The sequence below is a fragment of the Tenrec ecaudatus genome, chromosome 8 (assembly GCF_050624435.1).
Source record: "Tenrec ecaudatus isolate mTenEca1 chromosome 8, mTenEca1.hap1, whole genome shotgun sequence".
Taxonomy (NCBI): domain Eukaryota; kingdom Metazoa; phylum Chordata; class Mammalia; order Afrosoricida; family Tenrecidae; genus Tenrec; species Tenrec ecaudatus.
Window position 1 is genome coordinate 145,826,081 of NC_134537.1, and position 22,634 is coordinate 145,848,714.

General features: G+C 43.4%; 1 protein-coding gene and 1 pseudogene across 1 annotated transcript in view; one reads left to right on the forward strand and one right to left on the reverse strand.

Moving 5' to 3' along the window:
• Positions 1 to 10,830, reverse strand: part of FAM228B (family with sequence similarity 228 member B) — a 41,930-nt gene extending 31,100 nt beyond the window's left edge. The window contains exon 1 of the mRNA XM_075557256.1: positions 10,621 to 10,830. Within this exon, the coding sequence (XP_075413371.1) occupies positions 10,621 to 10,830 (210 nt within the window). The remainder of the gene's footprint in view (positions 1 to 10,620) is intronic.
• Positions 10,831 to 11,280: 450 nt separating this feature from the next.
• The window catches only part of LOC142455287 (quinone oxidoreductase PIG3-like), a 29,375-nt pseudogene continuing 18,021 nt past the window's right edge, over positions 11,281 to 22,634 (forward strand).

The window sequence follows — 22,634 nt, forward strand, 5'->3', positions numbered from 1 at the left end:
TTTCTCTGTGGATGAGTATGTAGTTCTTTATCCCCACTTTATGAACTGAGTAAGCTGCAGCAATTGATTTCCTAATGTTGAACCACCTTTGAATTCCTATGGTACATGCCACTTCTATGTTGTAAAAAATTAGTGTGACATGCTTATGAAAATATCTCACAAGACAAAGGAGCAGGTGGCAAGTAAAATACAATGACCCTTTTAATATGGTGTTAGATTGAGTATGCTAGCATTCTGTCGAAGATTTTAAAATCTACACTCACAAAGGGTATCAGGCTATCGTTTTCTTTTTTGGTGGTCCCTCTGGTATGAAGGCCAGCCTTAATAGTTCTCAGAGAACTACATCAGTGGTTCTACTGAAAACTTAGTGCCAACTAAGGAATGCTCTATACTTATAATTTCATTACTATAGATAATACAAAGTCTCAGAGTTCCTAGTCAATCTTCTACCTAACAATTGTGCTTTTCCAGTTTATTAAAACAGACTAAAATACAAAATCTATGGATAACATAACAGGAGCGCTGGTGGTATAGTGGTTATGCATTGGTCTGTGGTCTGCAAGATCAATAGTTCCAAACCACCGGCTACTCCATGGGAGAAGAGCAGGGCTTTTTAATCCCGTAAATAATTAGTCTCAGAAACTCACAAAGGTAGTTCTACCCTGTCCTATAGGGTTCTTATGAGTCGGCATTGACTCAATGGAAGTGCATATGGATTTAAAAATCAAGGAAATGAGTTATGTTCCATAAAGTTACAACTACATAAGAAATGTAAAATTGTAATCAAGTAGTGGTTTTATTATTTTCAAACTGAAATAAAACTCTCATTAAAGTAAACAGAAAACTTGAAAGCCTTCCCTCTCGGAACAGGAACCAGACAGGGTTCCCTTTTCCACTTACTGTAGTTGCAGAAGTCTTAGGCAGAGCAGTAAGACTTTGGGATGCCTGAAAGATAGTAGAGGGATCCAAATTGGCAATGATAAAGCAAAATTCTCTTGCAGCTAATATAATCCTATATCGAGAAAGACCTAAAGATGCAAATAAAAGCATTGCTGGAATTAATTGAAAAATTTGGCGATGTAGCAGGCTTTAAAATCAACATACAAAAAATCAACATACAAAAATCAATTGGATTTATGTTCACTAAAGAAAAGGCCTCTGAAAAGGAATTTTTAAAAGTACCATTTACAATAACCACCCAAAAGATAAAATACTTAGGAATAAGTCTCATTAGAGTAACGAAAGACTTATACATAAAAAAATATGAAACACTTCTGCAAGAAACCAAAGACTTACATAAATGGAAGAGTCTCCCATGCTCATTAACAAGAAGGCTCAATATAGTGAAAATATTAATCTGTATATTCAATGCAATTCAAATCCAAGTCAAAGCATAATTCTTCAAAGAAGTGAAAAACTAATCACCGATGTCATGTGGAAAGAAAAGAAACCCAGGTGGAAATCGAGCTACCATACGACCCGGCAGTCCCCCAACTGGGCATATACCCAGAAGAAGCAAGAAACAAACCACGGCCAGACAGCTGTACTCCAATGTTCATCGCAGCACAGTTCACACTTGCAAGAAGTTGGAAACAACCCAAATTTCCATCAACAGACGAATGGATTAAACTGTGGTACATACATACAATGGAGTACTACGCATTGCTAAAAAAAAAAGTGATGAATGTATGAAGCACATCACTGCATGGGAAAAACTGGAGAGAATCATGCTAAGCAAAGTAATCCAAGCACAAAATGAGAAGTACAAAATGAGTCTGCTGAAGTAAGCTTTAAAAAAAAGGAGGAGGGGGGAGCAAAGGGGAAAAGCTACTGTATACAAACATACTTGGGTGAGGACCAGGTAGTATGGCAGGGGCCAGACCAAATCCAGGGATACATGTGGTAGCCAACCAAAAAGGACCTGGGGTGGGGGGGGGGGGAGAAATGGGTTGTGGGGGAACAGGGCACTAACCCACCCAAGGAAAGGGTTTTGTTTAAATCTCCATAGGGAAAGAGGGACCAGACTTCCACCAGTGCTCCAAAATGTGAATGCAACATGCCGGCATGGAGTAGGGAACCAATGGAGAGGTCTGAGGGGCTGGCCCCAATCCCAACTACGTGGACACCTGCCCCTCCCCCCAGAAGAATTTATTTCAGAGGACAGCTCTGATCTACAGCTCCAGGAGAGGGACATGTCTGATCAGAGCACACGGGAGCAAATGACGGGGGAGAAAGAGAGAGTGGAGCACATCCTGGGCCACCAAGCCTTGAAGACGATATTCCCGCTCAGAGCAGCCAAGCCACAGAGAAGAACATATGGCTGGCCCACTATGAGACATGACATCCCTTACTGGCCCATAGCCCTTCAGGGGAAAACATGAAACACAGGGTGGGAATTCCGTCCAATCTGATCCCACCACACTGCGACAAAACACTAAGGGTGTGTAACAGAACAGCAAGGGGAACAGAGCAAAAATAGACTTTGGTATAGGAAATACCAAAAATAGACTTTGGGATCAGGGCTTGGCGCCCCATCAGACTTGACTGGAAAACACTCCTAAAGGCCAACAAATAGTCCTTGAACTAACAACAAGCTTTTCTTTCTTGTTGTGTTTTGTTTGGTTTTTTTTCATTAGCTTGTTGTTGTTATTTTGTTTTACTTTGTTGCTTGGTTTTGTTCTGTCTTGTTTTTGTGCATGTTATTATCTCCGCAGGTCTGTCTAAATAAGATAGGCTGGATGAACAATATGGAGGAGAAAACCATAGGACTGACAGTACCGGGGGGACATAGGAGATGGGGAGGTGGGGGGAAAGGAAGTGGTGTCAACAAACCCAGGGACAAGGGAACAAGTGATCCAAATCGGTGGTGGAGAGGGTGTAGGAGGCCTGGTAGGGTGTCACTGAGGGTAATGTAACTGAGAGGAATTACTGAAATCCAAATGAAGTCTAAACATGATAGTGGGACAAGGGGAAAGTAAAAGGAAATAGAGGAAAGAGCTAGGAGGCAAAGAGCATTATAGAGGTCTGAATAAAGGATATGAAAATATATTTATATATTAGGATGTAGAAATAGATATATGTGCATATAGCTAAGGTTTAGTATTAAGGTAGCAGATGGGCACTGAGTCTCTACTCAAGTACTCCCTCAACACAAGAACATTTTGTTCTATTAAACTGGCATTTCATGATGCTCTCCTTCATGACAAAATCACTAAAGACAAAGTGGGTGCATAAGCAAATGTGGTGAAGAAAGATGATGGTGCCTGGCTATTAAAAGATATAGTGTCTGGGGTCTTAAAGACTTAAGGTAAATAAGTGGCCATCTAGCTCAGAAGCAACAAAGCCCACATGGAAGAAGCACACCAGCCTGCATGATCACGAGGTGCTGAAGGGATCTACATATAACCTCCTCCCTGGGGGAAGGATAACAGAAAAGTGGGTGAAAGGAGACCTTGGGCAGTGTAAGATATGACAAAATAATAATTTATAAATTATCAAGGGTTCATGATGGAGGGGGGGCAAGGAGGGAGGGGGAAAAATGAGAAGCTGATGCCAGGAGCTTAGGTGGAGAGTAAATGTTTTGAGAATGATGAGGGAAATGAATGTACAAATGTGCTTTACACAATTGATATATGTGTGGATTGTGATAAGAGTTGTATGAGCCCCTAATAAAATCACTCACACACACACACACACACCAAAAACAACAACTTGAAGGGAAAAAAAAAAAAAAAGAAACCCAGGAAAAGCACTATTAAAAAAAAAAAAGCAAAGTAGAAGGCCTCTCACTCCCTGATTTCAAAACCTATTATACAGCTACAGTAATAAAAACAGCTTGGAACTGGTACAGTGACAGATATCTAGACCAATGGATTAGAACAGGGAATCCAGAAATACAACCGAGCACTTACAGACACCTGGTTGTTGATAAGGGACTAAAGCGGATTAATGGGAAAGACCGAGCCTCAATGAATGGTGCTGAAAAAATTGGATGGCCACCTACAAAAGAATGAGACAGGACCCATACCTCACACCATGGACAAAAATGAACTCAAGATAGATTAAAGACTTAAATATAAACCCAAGGTCAATAACAATCATAAATGAAAAAATAAGGACAAACTTAAGGGATATATAAGACATAAATGCACTACTGAACATAACGAAAAATACCCACACTACCGAAGGAAAAATAAAGGATTGAGACCTTCCAAAATACAACACTTATGTACATCAAAAGAGTAAAAAGATAACCCAAAGATTGTGAAAAAAAAAATTTGGCAATGATATAGCAGATAAAGGGCTAATTTCAAAATTTTATAGAAAACTACAACCCCTTAATAAGAAAAACACAAATAACCCAATCAAAACTGGGTACAAGACATAAATAGACAATTTACTGATGATGGCATGCAAGAGGCCAGCAATCATATGAAGAAATGCTTGCAATCATTATCTATAAGAGAAATACAAACTAAAACAGTCATGAGATACCACCTCACACTAACACTCTTAGCAAAAACAAAACAAAAAAACTAGAGCAGATATGGAGAGACTGGAATACTAATACATTACTGATAGGATTGTAGAATTGTACAGCCACTATGGAAAACAGTATGGCATTTCCTTAAATGCAAATAGAGATACCATATGATCCTACCATCTCTCTACTGGATATATAACCTAGAGAAATATAGAACAAAACATGAACAGATATATGCATATACCCATGCTTGTAGCAACAATTTCTATAGTAACAAAAAGATGGAAACAATCTGTAGACAATGGAACATCCCCCATAGAGGGGTCACAGGGAAGGGATGCGTCAACCCCACAGGAAAGCACTGATGAGACACACACTATACCTCTGGTTCCTTAAGGATTCCTCACCCCCCACTACCATGACTCCAGTGATGCCTCTCACTTCGGACTAGACCAGAGCATGTACACAGGTATAGATAGATAAGAGATGAGAGCTCACGACAGAGGCAACCCAGGAGCAGGAATGGAAATAGCAATACCAGAAATGTAGGGAGAAGCGGGGTGGAGGGGAGGAAGGGGGGACTGATCGTAATGGTCTACACATTCCCCTCCAGGGGGAAAACCAACAGAAACCATGGGGGAAAGGAGACAGTGGTCAGGGTAATATATGAAAATAATAATAATTTAAAATATATCAAGGGGTCACGAGAGGGCAAGGGGGGCCAGAAAAAGAGGAGCTGATACCAAGGGTTCAACAGAAAGTAATTATCTAGAAAAGAATGATGGCAACATATGTACAAATATGCCTGATACAATTGATGTATGGATTGTAGTAAGAGTTGTAAGAGCCCTCAATAAAATGATCAAAAAAAAAAAAGATGGAAACAACCACCTGAAAATATGTAGACTCTAGTATATAAACAAATTAGAATATTATGTATCCTTAAAAAAATGATGAGATGGCCAAATACTCTATTATATGAGCAAAATGGGAAGGCAATATATAAGGAAAACTTAGTCAATCTCATAAACATTTCATGACACCATTATGAATTCAATTGAATAAAATGATAATATACTATGGAAAAAAATTGGTAACAAAAACACAAAGTTGGTTTACCGTTATAAAGATCACCAATGTAATCCACCATATTAACAGCATAAAAAAAATAAAGCCCCAAAGATATAACTATTTGTCTCTTCCCATCTGAAACAAAAAATAAAAAGTGAAAAACACTGTAGATTCAAGAGAACAATTAGGCTAGAAACCCAGAACTACATGTAGTCACTACCACTTGTATCATTCATTGGGATCACCATACAAGGACCTGAACATACTAGGCACTGGGGAGGGGGTAACAGATCAACATTCAAGAATGAAAAAGACGTTTATTGGTCTAATAGAGGTTGGTGGAACATCACAAATTATGGCCCTTAAAATCCACTCCTTTCGGGTCAATTCCGACAAATAGCTACCCTATAGTACGGAGTAGAACTGTTCTATCAGGTTCCCAAGACTACATCTTTACAGGGGCAAACAGCTTCATCTTTTTTCCTGCAGTGTGGCTAGTGGGTTTGAACCACCCAACTTTGTGGTTAGCAGTCCAGTGCCTGACCCAGTGCACCACCAGGGCTCTTCCTATGGCCACCCCCTTAGATCCACTACCATAGATAACGTTCAGCCAAATAATAGACAAGTCTATGAAATGAGCAATAAATAAATCCTCCTGTGAGGAATGTGTTCCTCAGAATCAACTATATAGGACCAAAAGGGCAGTATCTGCCCAAAAACTAAGTTCAGGAGGCAGGAAATATAGGCAAATGAAAACCCATGGAAGAAGTGGGGAGACCATGATGAAGGCTGAGCATGACAGTGGGACAAGAGGAAAATAAAAGGAAATAGAGAAAAGAGCTAGGAAGTAAAGGGTATTTATAGAGGTCTAAAGGCATGTACATATGTAACTATATTTATATATGAGGATGTGGAAATAGACCTATGTGTATACATGTATAGATACAGTATTAAGGTAGCAGATGGACATTGGGCCTCCACTCAAGTACTCCCTCAATGCAAGAACACTTTGTTCTATTAAACTGGCATTCCATGATGCTCACCTTCCTTACACAATCGCTGAAGACAAAGTGGGTCCATAAGCACATTTGGTGAAGAAAGCTGATGGTGCATGGCTATTAAAAGATAGTGTCTGGGGTCTTAAAGGCTTGAAGGTAAACAAGTGGCCATCTAGCTCAGAAGCAACAAAGCCCACATGGAAGAAGCACTCCAGCCTGGGCGATCACGAGGTGTCGAACGGATCAGGTATCAGGCATCATTAGAACAAAAAATCATATCATAGTGAATGAGGGAGTGAGTGCGGAGTGGAGACCCAAAGCCCATTTGTAAGCCACTGGACATCCCCTTACAGAAGGGTTTTGGGGAGACTAGCCAGTCAGGGTGCGACGTAGCAAAGATGCGAGATATTTCCTCTAGTTCTTAAATGCTTCCTCCCTGCCCCACCCCACTATCAGGATCCCAATTCCACCTTACAAGTCTGGCTAGACCAGAGGATGTGCACTGGTACAGATAGGAACTGGAAACACAGGGAATCCAGGGCAGATGATCCCTTCAGGACCAGTGCTGAGAGTAGCGATACTGGGAGGGTGGAGCGAGGGTGGGGTGGAAAGGGGAAACTGATTACAATGATCTACATATAACCTCCTCCCTGGGGGATGGACAACAGAAAAGTAGGTAAAGGGAGACCTTGGACAGTGCAAGATATGACAAAATAATAATTTATAAATTATCAAGGGTTCTGAGCAGGGAGCAGGGAGTGTGGGTTAAAAATGAGGAGCTGATGCCAGGGGGTTAATTGGCCAACAAATGTTTTGAGAATGATGAGGGCAATGAATGTACAAATGTGCTTTACACAATTGATGTATGTGTGGATTGTGATAAGAGTTGTTTAAGCCCCTAATAAAATGACATTTAATAAAAGAAGGGGGGAGGAGAGTTGCTACATAGAAGGGATTGTAACTAATGTCATAAAATAAAAAGTGTGTAAATTGTGGAATAGAAAACTGTGTTTTATAATCTTTTGCCCAAACCACAAAATATTTAAATAGAAAAACCTTAATAATCTCAATAGTTGCTGACAAAAGCAGTTGAGAAAGCTGATGGTGCCCAGCTATCAAAAGAAATAGCGTCTGGGGTCTTAAAAGCTTGAAGGTAAACAAGTGGCCATCTAGCTCAGAAGCAACAAATCCCACATGGAAGAAGCACACCTGTCTCTGTTCAAAGAATGAAACAAGGCATTGAGTTGAAGAAAATATCTTCAAATATTTTATTTTTTAAAATTGTCATCAGAATGTATAAAGAACTCTTAACAATACCAAAATGGGAAATATTCCAACTAAAAATGAGTGGAGGCTTTGAGTATATTTCTCTTCAAAGAGGATATGTAAATGGTCAAAAAGCACATGAAAAAAATGTTTGACAACTTCATTGGAAAGATGCAAATCAAGACCACAATGAAATATGACTTGCAATCCACTAGAAAGTAAGAGAGTCAATCTATCTTAGTCGAGGGTCTTCCTCTTTTTTCCCTGCCCCTCCACTTTACCAAACAGGATATCCTTCTTCAGGAATTGGTCTCTCCTAACAATATGGGCAAGTGTGTAGGACAAAGTCTTGCCATCCTTGCTTCTAAGGAAAACTCTGACCTTACTTCTTCCAAGAAAGATCAGTTCATCTTTTAGCAGTTCAGGGTGTTTTCAATATTCGTCTCCAGCACAATTCAAATACATTCGTTCATCTACAATCTTCCTTATTCAATGTCACGCATGCATGAGGCAAGTGGAAATACCATGGCTTGGGCCATGCACATCTTAGTCTTCAAGTAAGATCTTTGCTCTTCAGTACTCTAGAGAGGCCTTGTGTAGATTTGCCTAATGTAAAACATCCTTTGATCTCTTGGACTGCTGCTTCCATAAGTATTAACTGTGGATCCAAGCAAGACAAAGTCCTTGACAACTTCAGCCTTTTCTCCATTTATCATGATGTTACCTATTGGTCCAGTTGTGAGGATTTTGGTTTTCCTTACATTGAATTGTAATTCATACTGAAGGTTATAATCCTTGATCTTCATCAGCGTTTCAATTCCTCCTTACTTTCAGCAAGCTGGGTTGTCTTATCTGCCTACTGCAGGTTATTAATAAGCCTTCCTCCAATCCTGATGCCACATTTGTCTTCATACAATCCAGCTTCTCTGGTTATCTGTTCAGCATACAGATTGAAGCAGTATGGTGAGAAGATACAACTCTGACCCACACCTTTCCTGATTTTAAACCAGGCAGTGTTCCCTTGTACTGTTTCTACAACTGCATCTTGATCTGTGTAAAAGTTCCTCGTGAGCCCAAGAAAGTGTTCTGAAATTCCCATTGTTCTCAAGGTTATCCAGAGTTTATTATGGCCCACACAGACAAATGCCTCGGCAGAGTCAATCAAACACAAGTAAACATCATTCTCATATGCTCTGCTGAGTCAAGATCCATCTGACATCAGCAATGATAACCCTTGTTCCACATCCTCTTCTGAATCCAGCCTGAACTTCTGACAGTCCCGTCAATGTACTGCTGCTGTGTTGCTTGCATGTAGGCATGTCAAGACTTCATATACAATTTCACACTTTAAATAAATGAATTTATTGGTGATGTCATCAAGTCCAACCCACTGCGACCCACATATTCAGGATGGAATTGCTCCATAGTTTTCATGGCTCTACCTTTTCAGAAGCAGAAAACCAAGCATGTCTTATATAGTTTATTGAACATCAGTATACCTTAAGAAAGAAAACTGTTTAGAAAAAAGAAATAATTCTCTTAAAAATACAATATATCAAAACTTGGGTAACCATCAAAAGCCATGCTTTATAGAGAATTTTTTTTACTTTAGCTGCTCTATTTTTATACTAAAGGTATATAATCAATGATCAAAGAAGCTAAAAATAAAGAGCAAATAAACAAAGCTCTTACAATGACGCCAATAATAAGTCAATGAAATTGAAAACAATAGAAAAGGAAACGTCCCACTACAACTACCCAAGTAAACTCAAAATGCCACTCTATGGTACCTTCGAAAAAGAAAGTGACTTTGGATCCATCCTTTCTTTTAAGTTCTTGATCCTGGGAAGTGTGCCAGATATGACCTCATTGTTTAAACTTTTCATTGTGATCAGAAATAACACAGGCTCCTAGAAAAACTGAAAGTTAGCTTTTGTGGTGACATAAGCTCACAATCATCTTACTTTCTGGGTAAGGACTAGATATTGACGTGTAACTCATTATCACCATTAACCACCAGGCTTTCCTAACAGGTGGACTTTCTTCACGTGCCTTCTGATGAGGTTTGTGTAATGTTTTTCAGAGCCAGCCTCCTTTTAACAAGGGAGAACCTTGTATGATTGAGTCGTTCCTCCCATCTCTCTGCCTTCTGGAATGGCTTCCCAAGTCTATTCGAACCCGTGATATAATTCCAGCCTGGCCCCTAAGGGCCCCGTTAGCAACACTTTTCTAACTTTGACCGACTCCATTCGAGCCGACATCGACTCTCAGTAGACCCTATCTATAGGGCAGGGTAGGACTGTCCCCATGGGTTTCCGAGACGGCATAACTGTTTATGAAGTCCCATCTTTGTCCCGCAGAACGGCCGGTGGTTTTGAACTGAGGACCTTAGAGATTGCAGCCCAATGGTAACCACTAAGCCTCCAGGGCTCCTTTCTCTAACTTTGGAGACCATTACTGAGCGCTGAAATTCTCTGGCTGCTGAGGACCAGGGCTTTTCCAACAGTGTGCAAGCCTTCGAGATCAGAGCAACCCGAAGCGCACCCTCAAGGGGTCTACGGGTAGAGGAAGCTATTCGTAGTTCGCGCCTGTGGTAGACCTACAGCAGCCGCTCCTACCCCACCCCGTCAGCCAGGGGCCTGCTACCTCGACCCCCAAGCGGGGCTGGCAAGCCTGTCCCTCGGAAGCTGCGCGCGCCGAGGCCCGGGTCAAGGCGGGGCAGGGAGCTCCGCAGGCCGCCGCGGGCACCCCCGCTCCTCACACGCAGGCCTTCGGCTAGTCCGCACCCTGGGAGCGCCCAACCGAGGGCGCGAGGGCCCGGTTTCCCGTCCGGCTGCGGCGAGACAGAGAGCCGGCTGCCGGGCCTGCTGCCCAGTCAGCTCGAGCCGCCTCTTTGGAATGTGACAACATTCCATCCTCTGTCTCCCGGAGCCGCGGGGTCCTTCCGCCAGGCCCGCGCGGCGCCCAGGACAGCCAAAACCGAACACCAGACCCGCAGCCATCGAGTGGCATCGCGACCACGTGGGGCGGGGTTGACTCCCCAGCGTTTCCAAGGCTGCGGGCCGACGCGGCACGGACGCCGACAGGCTCGTCTTTCTCCAGCGGAGCGGCTGGTGGGTGACAACTGCGGACCTAGTACAGGGTTAGCAGTCCCACGCTTAACCCGCTGCGCCACCGGGGCTCCTCAAAAAGGAAGGTGGGGGTCCGAGTTCGGCCACGGGCGCGCGACCGCGTCCCCGCCGGACGGAGAAGGAACGTGCAGGCCGCCTGGGGGCAGCTCCGGCTGGCAGGAAGTGCGGCGGTTGTACGCCCAGCTTCTCCGTGACGGGCAGCTGTCCCAGCCAATAGCAGAGCACGTCGCCGCCCCGCCCCGGCTTCCACCGCGGCCGTCGGGGGGCGGGTCCTCCCCTGGGCTGCGCACCGCAGAGGCGGTTGCTTCCGCTCCGCGTCTTCCGCCCAGCTCCCTTAAACCTGCCTGAAGCGCCGCTTTCCCGCCTGAGGGACTGGGAGTTAGCAGCACCTCCTTCCCGCTCCGGAGCCCCTCTGGGGCAAGTGGTCTGGGGGGCGTAGCGGGGAAAGGGGCCCCTTCTTCTCAGTCCTCCTTGGGAAGGCGAGTGTTTGTGGAGGTGGTTCTGGTCGGAATGGCCCAAGAAGACTAAGACGTTGCGGAAAATGTTAGCTTAAGTGCCCTGATGCTTTTAGCCCCTGAGGTGTTGCTCGGGGGTCCATCTGTGGTGTTGATGTTGGTTCATGATCGATCAACATACCTCATGAACCAAAAAGCCCCAAACCCACTCCCGTCGAATCGATTCTGGCTCATTCACAGTTAACCCTATGGCAGAGAAGACCTGCCCTCCAGAACACTACTCTTGTTTTATTCGGAGATTCTCTTTGGCTGCGGGGGAGTGGGGGACGGAGGGTGTCCATTAACACGCATACTGATCACTGAGATCCATCCTAGACCGGTTGAAAATGAATCCCTGAAGGTGGGCCCTTCGTTGGGTTTTTGGTTTTTCTGTAAGGGGATGGTGGTGGCAAGTATTAATCCCCAAGAGATTCTGCTGCAAACCATTGAACTAACCCGAAAATGACTAGGCTGTGTTTTCCTAATTCACTTCATAACCCCACTCTCTGACCTGTTGAGTTTTTAAAAATGATTTTTATTTTCTTGGAAATACTGGTGGCCACTAGATGATGGACCAACTCCTTAAACGCTTCTTCTTTTCAAAGTACACATAGTGATGATATTCCAACCGTCTGAAGGGACTTTTGTACTCACAAGCTGTTTAAACACTGGCCAGAGTAGATCTCCTTTCTCTTTCCCAGTGAGAACGCATGAGTCATTTGCAGACCTTGCTGCTCGACAGCCTCTTGGGCACGAAGCATGTGGACAGTGCGGCCCTCATCAAACTCCAGGAGCGGAGGCTGTGTGTGGCATCCCCAGGATTTAGTGTAAGAAAGAACAAGCCTGGCCATGGTTATTTGAAGGGAATGTTTCCAGTAAAAGGCCCCGTAGTTGAGGCTTGTTGGCCACATAGTTTCTATCACAACTACACAACTCTGAAGATATGATACACAATATGTAAAAGAATGGTGTTGGCTTTGTTTATAGATGTTCAATTTTGAAGTTTACACTTCGAAAGATATTCTTTTGATTTTTCTCATAGCCTCTTAAAGACGTGAAAACCATCCCCAGCTTCATGCTCTACAGAAGTAGGCAGTGGACCAAATGTGGTCTGTTGGTCATAGTGTGCTGACTCTGGTCTCACTCTTTAACCTCTACAGGTAATGCCCAGCGATGTTCAAATGCTTGTGAATGGATTCGCTAAGAACCCTTTACTAACCCGAAGAGAAGGCTTATATTTCAAGGAAAATGATTACAGATGTGTCCGATCGGATGATTATTCTCTATATGCTAAGAATGTGAGTTGGCAGGGTTTGAAGAGAACTGTGAACCTTAAGAATTTGATTCTCGTTTTCTTTATATATATATATATATATAAATCATTTTATTAGGGGTTAGCACAGCTCATCGCAATCCATCCATTGTGTCAAGCACATTTGTACATATATTGCCATCATTTTCAAAGCATTTTCTTTCTACTTGAGCCATTGGTATCAGCTTCTCATTTTTTTTCCTTCCCTCCCCGTCCCTCCCTCCCTCATGAACCCGTGATAATTATAATTTTTTTTTCATGTCTTGCACTATCCAATGCCTCCCTTTACCCTCATGTCTGTTGTCCGTCTCCCTGTGAGGGGGTTATAGATAGGTCATTGTGATCGGTCCCTCTTTCTCCCCCCACCTTCCCCTTACCCTCCTGGTATGGCTACTCTCAATATTGGTCCCGAGAAGTTTATCTGTCCTGAGTTCCCTGTATTTCCAGCTCTTATCTGTACCCATGTACATGCTCTGGTCTAGCCAGATTTGTAAGGTAGAATTAGGGTTATGATAGTGGGGGGAGGAGGAGAGGAAGCATTAAAGAACCAGAGGCCCTAAAAAAATGTAGAAAAAAAAGAAATGAATCTTCACAATAGACAACAGAGGTGGCTCATAAGTAGGAGAACCCTGTACAACCGTGACTAAAACATTGATTTCCTCACGTACTCAAGGAATGAGCAGAGCAAAAGATGGTGGCTTGCTACTTTTCTCTTTTTGATACTTACTACTAATTTCTGCCCTACCACATAATTAATGCGACTACTTTTTATTGCCTATTATTTAGTTTTTTTTAAGTAAGTGATTTTATTGGTGGGTCTTACATATTTTATAACATTCTATACATCCATTATATCAAATGAATATGTACACATGTTGCCATCAAGAATTTCAAAACAACCTGACCTGATCCCACCACACCGAGGCAAATCACTGGGGGAGTGCAGCGGAACAGCAAGGGAATGGAGTGGCAAGGTCCCCAGGGAATGCTGAAAGTGGACTTCGGGGCCAGGGCGTGGTGCCCCAACAGCCTGGACTGGAAAACGCTCCTAAGGGCCAGGAAACGATCTCTGAACTAACTACAAGCTTTTCTCTTGTGAACTGTTTTATTCTGTTCTTTGTCAGTGGTTTGTTTTTGTTGTTTTGTTGTCTGGTTGTATAATGTTGCTTTGTTTTCCTCTGTCTAGTTTTCGTGCATGTTAGTGACTCCACAGGTCTGTCTGAATAGGACAGGCTGGATGAACTATCTGGAGGAAAAACAACGGGACCGACAGTTCCGGGGGGACTTGGGGTGGGGGGGTAGGGGGGTAAGGAAGTGGTGTTAACAAACCCAGGGACAAGGGAAAAACATGGGACCCCAAATGGTAGAGAAGTGGGAGTGGCAGGCCTGGTGGGAAATGATCAAGGGTAAGGTTGCTTAGAGAAGAGGTATACTCTAGCCCAGGTGGCGATGTAACATGGTAGTAGGGCAGGAGGAAAGTCAAGGGAGATAGAGGAAAGAGCTAGGAGTCAAAGGGCATTCATGGAGGTCTAGACAAAGACATGTACATGCAAATATATATAGGAGGATGGGGAAATAGATCTATGTGTCTATATTTATAGGTCAAGTATTAAGGTGGCGGAAGGACCTTGGGCCTCTACTCAAACACTCCCTCAATGCATGAATACCTTCTTTTATTAAATTGGAACTCTATGATGCTCACTCTCCCGACACAACGGCTGGAGTCAAAGTGGGTGAACAAGTAAATGTGGTGAAGAAAGCTGATGGTGCCCGGCTATCAAAAGAGATAGTGACTGGGGTCTTAAAGGCTTGAAGACAAACAAGCGGCCATCTAGCTCAGAAGCAACAAAGTCCACATGGAAGAACACACCAGCCTGAGTGAGCGAGTGGTCCCAAAGGGATCAGTTACCAGGCATCAAAGAACAAAAAATCATATCATTGACTGCACACCTCCATGATAGGATCGCTGAAGACAAATGGGTGCATAAGCAAATGTGGTGAAGAAAGCTGATGGTGCCCGGTTATCAAAAGAGATAGTGTCTGGGGTCTTAAAGGCTTGAAGGTGAACAAGCGGCCATCTAGCTCAGAAGCAAATAAGCCCACATGGAAGAAGCACACCGGCCAGTGCAATCACGAGGTGCCCAAGGGACCAGGTATAAGGCATCATGCAAAAAAAAAAAAAAAGATATAAGTGTGTGTATGTATGTGTATATATGTGTATATGTATATATGTATGTATATATATGTATATATATATCATATTAAATGAAGGGGGAAGTGCAGAGTGGAGACCCAAGGCCCAAGTGTCGACCAATGGAGATCCCCTCATAGAGGGGTTTAGGAGAGGAGATGGGTTAATTAGGGTGTGAGGTAGTATCGATGAAGAACACAGCTTTCCCCCGGATCCTGGATGCTTCCTCCCCCCAACTACCATTATCCGAATTCTACCTTGCAGGGCTGGATAGGACAGAGGCTGTACACTGGTGCATACGAGGGTTGGAGGTACAGGGAATCCAGGGTGGATGATACCTTCAGGACCAAGGGTATGAGGGACGATGCTGGGAGAGTGGAGGGTGAGTGGGTTGGAAAGGGGGAACTGATTACAAGGATCCACATGTGACCTCTTCCCTGGGAGAGGGACAGCAGAGAAGGTGGGAAGGGAGACTCCGGATAGGGCAAGATATGACAAAACAACGATGTATAAATTACCAAGGGTATATGAGGGAGGGGGGAAGGGGGAGGGAGGAGGGGAAAAAAAAGAGGACCTGATGCTAGGGGCTTAAGTGGAGAGCAAATGCCTTGAGAATGATTGGGGCAGGGAATGTATGGATGTGCTTTATACAATTGATGTATGTATATGTATGGATTGTGGTAAGAGTTGTATGAGTCCCTAATAAAATGTAAAAGAAGAAAAGAAAAAAAAACTGATGATCTGCTTTGTAAAAAAAAAAAAAAAAAGAATTTCAAAACATTATGTTTCCTCTGGAGCCCTTGGGTATTAGCTCCTCTACGTAAAGCCAGGAATCCAGAAGAAGGTATGCAAAACGGTGGCTGAAGACTATGCCAAAGATTGGATTTTATTAACTGAAAGGGAGTTATAACAATATGATCAATGTTTGTTTTATATGTGCATCTGCCCCCTAGGAAAAATGACTCATTCGAAGTATTGACTGTATTTCAAGAACGCAGTGAGAACCAGTGTGCATTTTCTTCTCTCGGCCACTTTTAGATTGGTTTCATCTTGTATGCAAATCCTACTTGTTTGTTTTGTTCGTGTTTTAGAACGGAATAATGTTTAAAACTATTTTCAGTTGCCCAGACTTGTCTCTGGGGACACTGTGCCTTATGGACCATGTGTGTGCAATTGAGCAAGTGTGTTTCAGTAGATTAAACATTATATCAACAATTGAGTTAAAATAAATTCTCTATTGAATATTGAATGCAACACTGAAAAGAAATAGAAAGCTTTAAAAAAAAAGAACCAAAGGAAAGCTGTATGTTTCATTGGTGCTATACTACACGCTGATTGGCCCATCTTTTCCCCACATCCCTTCTGTAAGGGGGTGTCCAATTGCCTCCAGATTGGCTGTGGGCTTCCACTCTGTACTTCCCTTCTGATTCACAATGATATGATTTTTGTTCTGGGTCTTTGATGCCTGATACCTGATCCCATCGACACCTCATGATCACACAGGCTGCTGTGTTGACTCGTTTTCTTTGCCCTCCTGAGAATTCACTTAGCTGCCATTAAGTCGATTCCAGCTCCTATTGACCCTGTAGGTCAGAGTGGATCTGCCCCTGTCGATTTCTGAGCCGATGACATCTTTACAGGAGCAGAAAACCTCATGGAGGGTTGATGGGTTTAGACCACCACGCTGCCAGTGAGGCAGCCCAATGCCCACCAAAGGGCCTTTGCCTTCCTCAGACAGTCTATAAAGCAGGTGAAGATCATTCATTGCTGCCTCCACGTGATGTCTGAGAGAGCAGTCTAGTCCCAGAAGGCCCTATGTGAAAGTACTTTTAGAGAACCTGGTTTGGGGAAATATTCATTCTAGACCAGTAGTTCGCAACCTTCCTAATGCCGTGACCCTTTAATACAGTTCCTCATGTCATGGTGACCTCCCAACCATAACATTATTTTCATTGCTGCTTCATAACTGTAATGTTGCTACTGTTATGAATCGGGCGATCCCTGTGAAGGAGTCATTCGACCCTTCAAAGGGGCTGAGACCCACAGGTTGAGAACTGCTGCTATAGACTCTATCAACTGCCTACACTGGCTGTTACTCTCCAGTCCATCCTTCATAATCTACAACCTTCTCCTTAAAAAAAAATGTGTATATATATATATATATATATATATATATATATATATATATATATATATATATATATATATATATATTATTCCTGTGCTCAAAATCTCTCATGTTCCCCTGTTGCTGCAAAGGAATTTAAAATAGGCAAAATTCACTTGTATTGGCTACCCTATATGGATTCAAGGAGTCCAAGTGGGTATATACTGTGTTACTCATTGGACTGCTAACCACAAAGTCTGCAGTTTGAGCCCACCAGCTGTTCCATGGGAGAAAGATGCGACTTTCTGTTCCCCTAAAGATTGACAGCCTCAGAAGCTGCTGGGGCAGTTCTACTCTGTGCCAAAGGGTGACTGTGAGACGGCATGGGCTGAATAGCTATGGAGTTGGAGTGGGCCTTGGACCTACTTCATCCATAATAGAAACAGAGTAGCCTCACTTTCTAGATGAGCAAAGCAAAGTTTAACAAGGTTACGGGACTCTTCCATCATCACGCAGACCAAGCCCATGGCCATCGAGTTAGTTCCTACTCACAGCAACTTCTCAATGGGCATCCAGGGCTGCAAGTCTTTCTGGGAACAGACAGTCTTATCTTTCTCTCAAGGCCATGGCGGCAGGTAGATTTGAACCGCCAACCCTGCAATTAGCAGTGGGATCCTTGCAAAAGGAAAAGGAGGTGCTGGAATTACTACATTCCAAAATGGATTATCTTTCCGTTGTTCGTTCGGAGTCCCTGTCAGGATGTGTTGGCACGGAGACGGGGCTGTACCACAGCCCACATGCTGTTAGGACAGCAGTTTGAAAGTCTAAGTAAAGACAACTTGATTAGTGGAAAAGAGTGGAGAGTCAGACAGGACTATGAATTCATGAAAGTCAGGATATGGCGAAAACTCAACATCACTTCTGGTCCTGTGAGGGGGACTAAGAGGAGGGCATTCTGTTTCCATTTCTGTGCAGGAGAATACCGGGGTGGTGATTGTGAAGACCCATCTGTACCTTCTGGTGGCAACTTACACTGAGGGCATGTATCCTAGTGTCTGCGTGGAAGCCACAGAGAAGCTGGGTAAGTTGTATTAGTTTCCTCGGGCTGCTGTAACAAAACATCACTAACTGCGGTCGAAGAGACTTTACACACACACACACACACACACACACACACACACACACACACCTTGGATTCCAAAATCAGGGTGCTGGCAGTGCTGTGCTTTCTCGGTCTTGATGCTGAGTAGGGAAATTAATTCATGTTTGATGAACAAATTAATTACCACAGGCCAGCAGAGTCAGAGAAAGCTGCAGGGAGCTGACTCTTAAAGGACTGAGAAGACAAGTGCCATCACAGAAGCAAAGTGTATTCGGAGTAATGTGTATATATACAGACTGACCAGCTTCCATAAACGGGCCCTGGCAGGGATTGTACGCCATGCTGCACAGTTGCCAGTGAGATTCTGGAAGCAAACAGGACAGCGTTGGAAAAGGCACAGTTTAGGAAATAAAATAGGTGACCTCCACCCGGAAAAGACAGGCTATTACAACTACCTAGAACCCTTTCCACGGAGCTCTGGGGGTGGGGTGGGTTGTGAGTGGGCTGCTAATTGCAAGGATAGCAGTTCAAAACCATCTGTTGTCCCACGGGAGAAAAATGAGGCTTTCTAACCCTGAAAGAGTTACCGTCTCGGAAACCCACAGGGCAGTTCTACCCTGTCCTGTAGAGTCACCAAGTCAAAATCTTCTCCATGGCCAGGAGTGAGAGCTATGGGTGAGAAGCCTTTCTGAGCAGCCGATGGGATGTGATGGAAGTTTGGTTTCAGTGAGCATAGAGCTGGAGCAGGAAGCAAAGCAAACGAGTAGATCCAGAAATGACACCAAAGAGATGGTTTGTTCGTCTGGGTGGACTGGAGAAACAAATCCAGAGACTTACATGTTTAAGAAAGAGCTATATCGTCCCTAATAAAATGTAAAAGAAGAAAAGAGAAAAAAAATGATTAGGGCAAAGACTGTACAGATGTGCTTTATACAATTGATGTATGTATATGTATGAACTGTGAAAAGAATTGTATCAGCCCCAATAAATTGTTAAAAAAAAAAGAAAGAGCTATATATAAAGAGCAATTGCATATTGAGAAAACATTGCAGCCCAGTCCAGATCAAGTCCATAAGTCTGATTTTAGCTCATATGTCCCACACCAGTCTGTAAATTCCTCTTCAGATTCACACAACACATGTAATGACGCAGAATGCAGGAAGGTCACAGGCCAGTGTGTGGAAAGTCTTGTGGATCCAGTGGTGGGGGAAGCATCTCGGCGCTGGCGTGGGTCTCCACATTGCTCTTCTCTAAATGAGGTCATCAAGCTGTGATCTGATGACAAACTAAACTCCAGGCCTTTGCTCTTGATAGCCTCAAGGTGACACCAGATAATGTAACTACCACAGGTGGGCAGTGAAGTTGTTCAAAAGGCCAGAGTGTGACGTCAGACAAGTCCCTAAGTCACCTGTGGAGGCAAGACTTCAGAGGACCAAAGACTGCAGATGTGACCAGAGAACATAACTGACCCCTGTAACCAAGGGCAAGTCTGGGCTGGCACCGAAGGCGAAGCTCCTTGCTTAGGGACGCTAAGGTTGGCGAGTTAGAAGGACACAGCTGACATCATGCTGCCTCAGACCCCACTGCTCTGAGAAGGGACAGGCTGTCTTAGCAGTGGTTGGATGCTCACGAGGGTTAAACAAGGGCCACCCAGGACTCAGCTCCATACCCCATTACTTCTCTTTCCTTCATATATTTTCTTTTAAATATATTTTTCTATTAGAAATCAGGTATAATTATTATAGAAAATTTGCCAGCTATTTAAATAGCTCTTATGAAAGGCTCTAGGAGTCAGAACTGTTTATTAAAGAAAATGTCAAATCAATGAGTAAGGGGAGATGCTCCGCCATTTCCTGCACTCAAAGGACCAGGTTTGTTCTTAAGTCTGTTTTCATCCTCGTGAATCACGTATTTTGGTAAAATGGTAACCACTCTTATCCTAAGTCCTAAGTTCAAAAAACAAAGTAAGCATATGGACGACAGTTTTTGTCTTATAAGCTGTTTTAGTGACTTATTTTGAGTAATGTTGCATTATGAGAGGACCATGAGTATTTTTCTTAAATTGCGTATGATTTCTCTTTAGAATGAATCTGTAGAAGACAACCAAGTTTCCTAGTTGATTTGTTTTAAGAGTTGGCTCGTGTCTAATGGAATCCCTGTCTTAAAGATATATAGAGCTAAAGATAAAAAGAGATGGATATGTTTAATGGTTTGGGTATTGCTCGTTCTCGTGAGAATCTCATCCAGGACTATATTCCTAAATTGATGAGGAAAAGTAATTCCTTTTACAGAATTTGCCTCACAGGTAACTTGTCAGGAGTCCACTTCTTTTGTCATTTAGTTGGTGGCTGCTGTCAAGTTGGCCCCAGTTCCTGTAGGGTGCACTGCCTGATCGATCCTGTGCCATCCCCATGATTGTTGCAGATCAGACAATGTTCCACTGGGAGCCAGGGTCTCTATTGGCTAATTTTCAGGAGAGGATCACCTGGCTTTCTTCCTAGTCTGATTCTGGAAGCTCAGCTGAGGTCTGGTCAGCATCAGAGTAACACCCAGTCTCCCAGGGACTCAGGTGGTTACTGTGCATAAGGAACCTTTGCCAGGAACCTGAGGAAACTGAGATTTTTACTACCGAACCACCAGGACCTTTCTCCTGTCACTTAATACACCCCAGTTCTCCCAGAATAAGGTGCCCTGGTGGTACATTGGGAGTAAGCGTTTGGGGCTGCCAACTGAAAGGCCAGCCATTCAAACCCACCAACTGCCCCAAGTGAGAAAGATGAGGCAGCCCACTTGCATAAAGATTTGCATCCTCCGAGAGCAGTTCTACTCTGCCGTGTAGGGCCGCAAGGAGGCAGAACCGGCTGGACAGCAGTGGGTAGTGGGTAGGGGTATCTGCCAGAGTTTCCATGGGTTATGAGTTCAATAAAGGACTGCCCATTAAGTAACATAAAACACTCGATGTGGGCTCAAGCAGAAAGCAAATGTTTTGAGAATGATGATAGCAACAAATGTACAAATGTGCTTGACACAATGGATTGATTGATGGATTGTGATAAGAGTTGTACGAGCCCCCAATAAAATGATTTAAAATTTTTTTAAAAACCTCAATTTAAGGAAAGGATTAGTGTAGATTAATTAAGCCTTAGCTTTCAAAGTTATTACGATGAATAGCTTATTGGAAATAAAGCACTGTAACCAGATTGACATCTAGGTCACAGAGTGCACCAGGAAAGGAGCAGTTTTTTGTTGTGTCCCCCCCCACCCCTCCCCAGGCCTTTGCCCATATGCATCCCTCTGCCTTTTCCTTGGCCCGCAGAGCCTGTGCACAGGACAGTATTCAGCTCCACAAAGACTCTGTCATGACACTGATGATTCAATCGATGCTTGTAATTCTCTCCTCTCCTGGAGGGAAAACCCTGTGAGGGAAAGGTCTAAGTCTCAGCTATCCATCTAGTCAGTTTCGCATCTCTAGGACCTAGCCCAGGGCCTAACAACCAGTTCTGGTGTAGTCTAAGTAAATGATGACTGAAAGAAATATAAATAATAAAAGAACGAATCATAATGGTAAATTACTCTCTTTTTTCCCCTCCCAGGCGACTATTTAAGAAAAAAAGGAAGCTAAGTCATTAGACAACTTTGAGAGAAAGAAGGTCGTATTTTAAAAATAATAATAATAACGATCCTAAATAAAGAATGACTCTTTCTTTGTCGCTTCCTTTTCTTTATGGAAGAACTTAAAATTCGGGTACACCAAATGAAGCCAATTCCTGGGGGAAGAGAGAAAAATCCACAGTAAAATTTTTAAAAGCTAACATTGTCTGGGCGAGGGCAGAACCAAAAGAATCACTTTGTATGACTGAGGTGACTCGAGGTGTCTCCTCCTTGAACTTTCAACTCAAAAGGACATCTTTCATTTCCAATGTGTGCCTCTTGATGCAGAAGTTCACAGGACAAACTAACACGTTTTCCAACAAGCTGAAATCCATGAGGAGTCACCATCCTTGGCTTCTGACTCGATTTCCCTTGTCAAGGAGCTCCTCCCTGGTGGGCAGCCTCGCCCCCCTGATTCGATGAGCCTGTAGAGTCTACAGACCCACCACAGCTTCATCCACCTGGGAGTGGAGAGATGTGGGAGACTATCCCCCCCCCCAATTTATCCTTCAACTTTATTACCTATTAGTTTTAGCCTCCATTGGGAGATGTTTGCCTACACACTTATTTTGGAGGGGCGGGGGGAGTTTTTGTGTTTGTTTATTCTTTAGTATAAGGCCTTATTTTATGAACGACAGAGCGGTAGGCAGAAGCTACTGAAAAGGGACACTCATTACTAAAAGTGACAATGACTTAATGGAGCAGCTCGTCTTCAGGAGAGTTTGCTGTTGTTTAAAGAATAGATCACTTGCAGGGATCTGAGCGCACTGGTAGTTTCATCGGGTATGTCTGTGGGACCGGACTGCCCTTTATGAGGCTCTGGTGCTC